Source organism: Mesoplodon bidens (assembly GCF_964165515.1).
Source record: "Mesoplodon bidens genome assembly, contig: HAP1_SCAFFOLD_129, whole genome shotgun sequence".
Taxonomy (NCBI): domain Eukaryota; kingdom Metazoa; phylum Chordata; class Mammalia; order Artiodactyla; family Ziphiidae; genus Mesoplodon; species Mesoplodon bidens.
Genome location: NW_027671294.1, coordinates 832,440 through 840,544, shown reverse-complemented (window position 1 = coordinate 840,544; position 8,105 = coordinate 832,440). Strand labels below are relative to the sequence as shown.

General features: G+C 59.9%; 1 protein-coding gene across 1 annotated transcript; it reads right to left on the bottom strand.

The window, feature by feature from the left end:
* Positions 1–267: 267 nt before the first annotated feature.
* LOC308611601 (kelch-like protein 25) lies at positions 268–2,257 on the bottom strand (the record flags this gene model as incomplete). The annotated part of the gene is made up of 2 exons (XM_081260321.1): positions 1,977–2,257; positions 268–1,181 (listed from the first exon to the last, which is right to left on the bottom strand). The coding sequence occupies exons 1-2, from the start codon at positions 2,098–2,100 to the stop codon at positions 268–270; spliced, it is 1,038 nt and encodes a 345-aa protein (XP_081116447.1). The 5' UTR covers positions 2,101–2,257.
* Positions 2,258–8,105: the final 5,848 nt, after the last annotated feature.

Below are 8,105 nucleotides of genomic sequence, written 5' to 3'. Positions count from 1 at the left end.
ACCCTGCACCCTCCCAGATTCACATCCCTTTCCCTTCTTCCCCTATAAAATCTTGCCCAACCCTCGCCCGGGTGCGACTTCTCTGGCCCCTTTCTCTCAGACCAGTGAACCTTGCCCGGCAGCGCCCCCTAATAAAGCTCACTTGAAGGTTTCCTCTGTTTCGCAGTGCCGTCTGTTAAGATCCGACCTTACAGTGATCACTCATACAGCTGTAAATAGTCCCACTGAAGTTTGGGCTGCGCTTCCCTCCAGGCGCCTTGGTGAGACTTACTCCCTGGGAAACGGTATCTGGACCCTGCGCGGCCGGGCACAGGGGCTGGTGACCACGCTGTCGTTCTGTAGGATGCGGGCCTTGCAGCGCAGCGCCTCGTCCACGATGAGCCGCGTGCGCTCATCGGCCACGAGCAGGTCCTCGCCAGACACGGCCTCCTTCAGGCAGTCGGACGGCAGCAGGGCCAGCTGCACGCCGCGCAGCAACTCGGGCAGGTGGGCCTTGCATCGCTCCAGGTTGTGCCTGACCCACTGCAGGATGGCCTCGAAGACCACGCGCTCGTCCTCCGCCTCCAGCTCGTCACTTGAGATGAGGTCCAGCAGGGTGTCCTTGGACAGGCTGTTGAAGTCCTCACTCTGCCGCACAGCCTCAAAGTGCACCAGGCACATGCGCCATGAGAACTCGTAGAGCCGGCGGCACTGGTGGGCGTCCGACAGCAGCAGCATGCCCAGGCAGTTGGACGGGAACAGGTTCTTCTCCAGGAACTCGGCGGCCGCGTCGTGCACGTCGTGGAACTGCAGCATGTCGCCCGCCTCGAGCAGCGACTCTGCATTCTCCTCATTGATGACGATGCGGGACGAGTAGGCGAAGTCCAGCAGCAGCTCCAGCACCTCGGGGTGCAGGTTGTCCTGGAAGTTGACCGTGTCGTCGCGGCTCTCCCACATGCCGTGGCTGAACATGGCCTCGAAGTAGCAGCCAGAGGCGGCCAGCACGGCGCGGTGGCAGGGGAAGGCGCAGTCGCCAGCCCAGAGCGTGACGTCTGTGAACATGTGGTGCTTGCGCAGCGTGTTGAGGTGCGCCAGCACGCAGTCGGGGTGCGAGGCCTTGTGGAACAGCATGATGTTCATGGAGCCCGTGCTGCTCCGTGACTTGTGGGTCTCATGGACGCTGACCGACATGCTGAGCCAACCTGCCGGGGGGGGCACAACGCCACAGGTGAGCGGGGCCAGGGCCTGGCGCCCCCGCAGCACCCCGCTCAGCCCCCAAGCATGGCCGGCCCGCCCCCTCCACCCCTGCTCTCTGCTCGGCTCTTCCAAACCCGGCCCAAGCCCCACCCCTCAATCTGCCAGCCAAGGACGAGTCAGATGGTAGAGGCTGGGGTTCAGACCAACCGCTCTTGCACCAGCTCTGGATACGAGCCTCCTTGGGTGACCTCGAGCTGCAGCTGCCTCCCGTGGTTGCTAGAACGTGCAATAGTGTCCACAGCCTGGTTAAGAAGACAGCAGGGCAGCGCTAAGGAGCGTGTGCTCTGGACGCATTCCACCGTCCGGGGCTGCTACTGTGTGGCCCCATTCTGCAGCCGGGGAAGCCAAGGCTCAGAGACGCAAAGTGGCTGCCTCACGCGCCGCAGCCAGAATTCCCTCGTGGGCTGTCTGGTTCCAGCCCAATCTCTACCCCCCATTGGCCCAAGGAGACAGGGATTCCTGCAGGGAGACTTTTGAAAGCCGTTCCCAAAGAGCCACAGACCCCACGCAGAGCCTTACGCCCCCCTCTGCTCCCAGCGCGCCCTGTCCTGAGCTGGGCTCCAAGCAGCCCTGGCCACGCCCCTCACACCCCTTGCCCTTGGAAAGTTCCCCAAGAACTGCTGTAACAGCCCAAGCGCTCAGCATAGACACATTCTGCAAATCCAGGGCTCTCCAGAGGCCTCCGGACCCAGCTGCGATAAGCAAGGTGTGGAGATGACGCCAGCTGGCCTGTGGCTCACCCTCTGGACACCTGCTCGATTCCGAGGTCCCAAGGGGAAGCCAAGACAAAGTCCTGGGTGACAGCGGGACGCTAAAGCAAGCCAGATTTGCCTCAACCAAAGCAGCAGGAAAACCTGTAGCCATCGGAGCCTCCCTGGTCCCGACAGGCGACTCCAGGCTCCCGGGCCACAGTGAACGCTCCACCTGCCCCCTCGTTTGGCGTCCTCTGCCGGGCCCGGGACCTGGGGCTCAGAGTGTGGGTCCCCAGAGCAGACAGACACAGGCTCGTCGCCCGCTGGAACGTGGGGATTCCAGAGCACTTGGATTAAAGTCTGGCCGATGGCTTGACCCAAGACCCCACTGTGGTACTATGGGAATGAGGCTCAGCCAGACGGCAGGCAAAGATCCTAGGCCTCAAGAGAAAGTGGCCAAAAAGCAAACTGCATTCAGCGTCCTGACCCCAAAAGCCTGGGCTTCCTCCTTCCCACTGGTAAGGAGACCAGAAAAACCCCTTCTTTTTCATTTATATTTTCAGAAGTGTAAACTCCCCCCACTCCCCGCTCCAAGTCAATTTTGTACTTAAGTAATAATCTGGTAAAGGAAGGCTGCGATCTCATGCTTCACTGGATTGTAAATTATTGTCCAAGTGCACTGCTCTCTCCCTTGCTCACTCCTCTCCTGGCAAAGAGAGAGGGAAGCCACCGAGTGACGTGATCAGAGCTGCCTAGGCAAGGCCCCTGCTCCCGGGCTGGGGCAGGGAAGACACAGGGGCTGGGCCTGGCCTTGCTGTTCTGACCCCCAAGCTCCAGGCGGACTGTGGGCCGATGACCCGTCAGGGTCCCTGCAGTGCAAACCTGCCACCGCGGAGCACTGAGCTCCAGGTTAGAGGTTCATCTGATGGGTGTGTGTGTCCGTGTGCAGCCCACAGGGGTGGGAGAGTGCTGGACCCGACGTCCAGGCTGTACACGGTGGTCCCCACTCTACCACCTGCCCTAGGGCACCTCTCCCCTCCTCTGCAACTTAGTTTTCTTTATTGTAAGACAAAGTCCCTGCTCTACTCAGGCCTCTGAGAGTCCCGCACTTGGTTGGCACTTATTTACAGAGCTTGACCCCCGAGCCTGGCCCTGTGGCCAGGCACTGCAGAGATGAGAGACTGCGCTGACCTGGCCGCAGAGGCTTCCTGGGAAGCCCCCCTGCCCCCCCAGGTCTGAATTGCCTAACCTGAATTCCAGCCTTGCAGCACGGCTCCCCAAATCTCACGTGACTGCTAAATCCTCATTCCGGCTTCTGCCTCCTTGATCACCGGGCACTTTCCCAAATGTGGCCATCCACCTGGTGACTGTTCATCTGGCTCCCGTGTGTCTGGGCTGTTGGAGGGATGTGGCCTTTGATCTGTGTGCCACTTGGGGGACTGGCTCCGGGGACTCCAATCCAGGGCCCTGATGCTGAGGCTTGACCTCGGTTCCTGCTGTTCCACAGGCCCCGCCTGCTCTGGGCCCCTGAGCACCTCACTGCCCTCGCCCTGTGCCCCACCCCAGCTAGAAAACCAGGCCGCTTCTGAGCTCCACGTGAATGTAGCCTTGAATGCTGGGGATTGGACACCCATGCGTGGTGCCCAGCTCCTCCTGGACTCACTTTACAGACAGCCCCGGGTTGGAATGCCAGCTCTCTGCCGTGCAAACAGGACGTCACTAGTAGCTGCTCCTGGGGGGCGGTGGGCTCAGAGGCTGCCCACAGGGCCTGGCCCTGGGGCTAGCCAGAGAATGGACGGCCCTGCTTTCCTCCCACAGTCACATGTGGACACACACTCTCAGCCCGTCAGGCGAAGGCCCTCTTGGGTTTTCTGGCCCCGTGTGGCACGCTTCCCTCCCTCCCGGGCCCAGGTCCATGCTGAGGCAGCTGGCACTGAGGCTGTGGGAATGGGCTGGGCCCCCCTCCACTCTGGGGGGCTGTTAACAGGGCCGCCCTGGGAGGGATCCAGGTGGAGACTCCCTTTGGAGAGCGTTAAGGGCAGGACGAAGCAGGACTCAAAGGCTGAGAAGGTGCCAAAAAGCAGGGCAAACCCCAACAGAGCAGCCACGTTTGCCCTGAGAATGAGGTCAAGTGGTGACCTCTCCAAGGGCAACGCTGAGTGGGCAGCCCGGGGCCCCTGGGCTGACTGTCTCGCTCAGCACCAGGATGCCTGCCCGCTGACGCCAACTCCCACCCCAGCCGAGAGCCCGCGCCGCACGGACACACCCAAGCGGGTTCCCACCCCCAGACGGCTGCCGGCCCAGGCTCCTCTGAGCAGAGCCGAGAGCAGCAGCACCTGCCAGGAGGGCCGCCTCCCCTGTCTGTCCTGCCTCCTCCCAGGAGGCGCCCGGACCTGAGCCAGTCTTCCAGGGCCAACCCCGAAGCACCAGGATTCTGGGGGCGGGGGGGGGGTGGAGAGTCTCACTGGCCCCAGGTTACAGACACGGAGGCTGAGGCCCACACACAGGGAGGGGGCTGCAGAGACTGCGAATCGAGTCTCCACCCAGGCCCACGGGTGCCCAGGGCTGCCTTCAGCTCCAGGCCAGCGGGGTGGGAGGACAGGCCTGAAAGCCGGGGGCCCTGGATGCTGTGTGCCCCACCTCAGGAGACTCACCTCCACCAGAAAATATCTGGAAGCCGAAGCGTTACCTCAGCCCTAACATGTCCAGCATTTCCCCCAAACCTGCTCCTCCCCCGATCTGGGAAATGCCACCAACACGCTCCTTGGTGCTCACATCCCATCATCCCAACAACCAGGCCACCACATGTCCTGTGGCCGCGCCTCCTACACGAGCCCTGGGCCTGACCCTCCCCCCCACCCGTCTCTCCCCTGGACTAACAGAAACGCCCCTCGCCAGCCTCTGCTTCTGCTCGTGCCCTCCAGGGTCTGAATTCATCCAGAGACCAGAGTTACCTTTTAAACAGCATCACCTGGATCACACCACACCCAGCTCAAAACTCTCCAGGGCCGTCCCCGCACCCTCAGTAAAATCCCAGGTCCCTACTGTGGCCTCCAGGTCTCCACTGGCTACCCCTGTGTCCTCACATCCTGCCACATCCCAAAGAGCTGCCCCTCAGGCTGCGCCGCACTTGTCACTGGCCTCAGGACCTTTGCACGTGCTGTTCTTCTGCCTGGAACGAGCCCCTGCCCACCCCATTTTTCCTGAGTGGCTCACTCTCGCGCCTCCTGAGAGCGGCCACCTTGTTGAGGTCACCCCTTCCCACACCTCCCCTACTTCTGCCTTCGCAGCACCCGTCACAACTTAGCATCGTGCGCTTATCTGCCTCCTGCATCTCTGGCCCCTGAAGGCGGGGACCGTGTGTGGTGCTGATGGGACCCGGCACAAAGTGACTCCTTGACTGGACTAAATGACGAAGCTGAGACGCATATGGTGCATAAAGCTCACCTCACTAACATCCACTGCGGTGCTCGCCCAGCTGCCCTCCAGGCCCAGAGAAGATGCAGGCTGAGACGGCTGTGGATGCTGCCGAGGTAGGTGTGAGGATGGGCGGGCATGGTGGACACGCAAGCCAGCACGGCCCCCCTCCTGCTTGCCCCAACATCCAGCTGTTCTCAGGAACCACCCTCCTCCACTCCAGGCTGTTTAGACACGGGATCCAAGGCGGGGCAACGGGCTGGCCAAAGTGGTGCATCCCTGGGCTCCAGCATCCTCCCAGCCACTGTGACGGGCCCACACCCAGGATGGGCCCAGGAGACTCTGACGGGCCCCACACCCAGGATGCACCCAGGAGACTCTAGTCTACGATGTTTACTCAGCTGCAGGGGGTGAGGCCGGCTCTGTTCCTGGGGCTGCTGACAGATTGAACCGAGGCTGGGAGCCCAAGTGCTGCCCGAGGTGGGAGCTGCACAGAGGAGGAGAGTGGGGCCCTCAAGCCTGCTAACCTGAGCCAGTCCACCCCCTTCCTTTCTGTCACTTGCCACCAGCAGTCCCAACTAGTAAAAGGATCACTGGGACGTCGGTTCCTGAGTCAGGGGTCAGGACTGCTGGCCTTAGTAAGAGGTCTTAGCTATGCAAGTCCTGCCACCCTTTTCACCTCCAGGGGAGGCCACCCTAGACACCAAGAATGGGTTTCATGAGGTGATTTCCAGTGTTCAGTACCAGTTACACACCCAGCCCTATGCAGGGGCTGGGGATCCAAAGAGAGTATAAGACAAAAGGTTCCCAGTGGCAGGAAGGGTGAGCACCAGAAGTGTGTGTGCAGAGTCAGGTCTATCCAGACTCTTGGAAGCCTGCCTCCATGGCCCCCTGCCTTTGGGGGCCCCCAAAAATCAGACACTCTCAAGCTGTACGTATCTCAGGACTATTTGGATGACCTAAGCATCATCCCGGGTTTTGATGGATTTAAGGCACATAAATTAACTGCATGACACTGCCATGCTCCTGGCGAGCACTTTATCATCCTGCTAAGAGGTACTGATCCACCTCCGACAACAGCTCCGCTTCCCCGACTGCAGTCCTTACCTACAGGAAAGAGGTTAAAACGCACCAGATAGGAGGGATGGGATCAAGATGGCGGAGGAACAGGCTGGGGAGCTCACCTGCTCCCACAAAAACATTAAAAATACAACTACAAGTGGAACGATGCGCACAGAACACCTACTGAACACCGGCAGAAGGCCTCAGACTTCTGAAAGGGCAAGAAAACCTCCATGTAACTGGCTAGGGCAAAAGGAAAAAGGAAAAGAAAGAAATCGGGATGGGGCTTGCGCCCCAGGGAGGGAGCTGTGAAGGAGGAAAGATTTCCGCACCTTGGGAAGTCTCCTCACTGGCAGGGACATGAGCCTGGATGGAGGGGGAGCTTCAGAGCCTCGGAGGAGAGTGCAGCAACTGGTCTGTGGAAGGCAAAATGGAGAGTAACCTGCAGAGGAGGTCGGCACTGCCACCCTGCGCTCCCCAGCCTGAGACTCTCATCTTTCAGTGAGGGTGGGGGCTGGGTGAAGCTAAAGCTCAGGCTTCAGAGGTCAGATCCAGGGAGAGGACCGGGGATGGCTGCATGGAGACTGCCTAAAGAGGCTGGAGTGTGGCCACTGAGGGGGTACTTGGAAGAAGCCTGGGCCTGCCAGAGAGGCAAGGTGCCATTATGGGGAGGGGGCATGAGGAGAGGAGTTGGACCACCAAAAGAGCTTCTTTCCCTGTGAGCACTCCCAGGCAACAGGACACCGCCTACCAGAGTTCCAGGCGTGGGCGTGAGTCGCTGCTATGAGACACGCAAGCGGGTGCCAAGCGCTGGCCCCAGTCTCCCAGGAATACACGGACAGCAGCTACTACTATGAGACCTGCGAAAAGGCACCAAGCACTGTCCCCGCCATCCCGGGAGTGCACAAGGGCCACTGCACCTGCACACCCCATATCAAGGGGATAACAGCCAGCACACGCTGAAGAAAGAGACAGCAAGCATCCAAACTAAAGAAAGCCCCTCTCTTCTGGAAAACATGGTGGAGTAGAAGGACTTGAGCCTACCTCCTCCTCTCATGAAAACACCAGAATCACAACTAACTGCTGAAGAGCCTTCAACAAAGAAAAACAGGGACCTACTGAAAAAAAAATATTTTAGATTCAAAGACAAAGAAGGAGCCACAACAAGATGGTAGGACGGAGGCTTTCATGGCATAATCAAATCGCATACCCACCAGGTGGGCGACCCACAAATTGGAAAATCATTATATCATAGAGGCTCTCCTACAGGAGTGACAGTCCTGAGCCCCATGTCAGGTTCCCCAGCCTGAGGGTCTGATATCAGGAGGAGGAACCCCCAGAGCATTTGGCTTTGAAGGCCAGTGGGGCTTGAGTGCAGGAACTCCACAGGACTGGGGCAAACAGGGACTCCACTCTTAGAGGGCGCACACAAGATTTCACGTACACTGGGACCCAGCCCAAAGCAGTAACTCCATAGAAGCCAAGGCTGGACCTACTTATGAGTCTTGGAGGGTGTCCTGGGGAGGCAGAGGTAGGCTGTGGCTGACTGAGGAGGGAGCAAGGACACTGGTGGCAGAGGCCCCAGAGAATATTGATCAGCATTACCTCTCCTGAAGGTCACTATTTTGGCATCAAGACCTGGCCCTACCAAACAGCCTGCAGGCTCCAGTGCTGGAATGCCTCAGGCCAAACGAACAG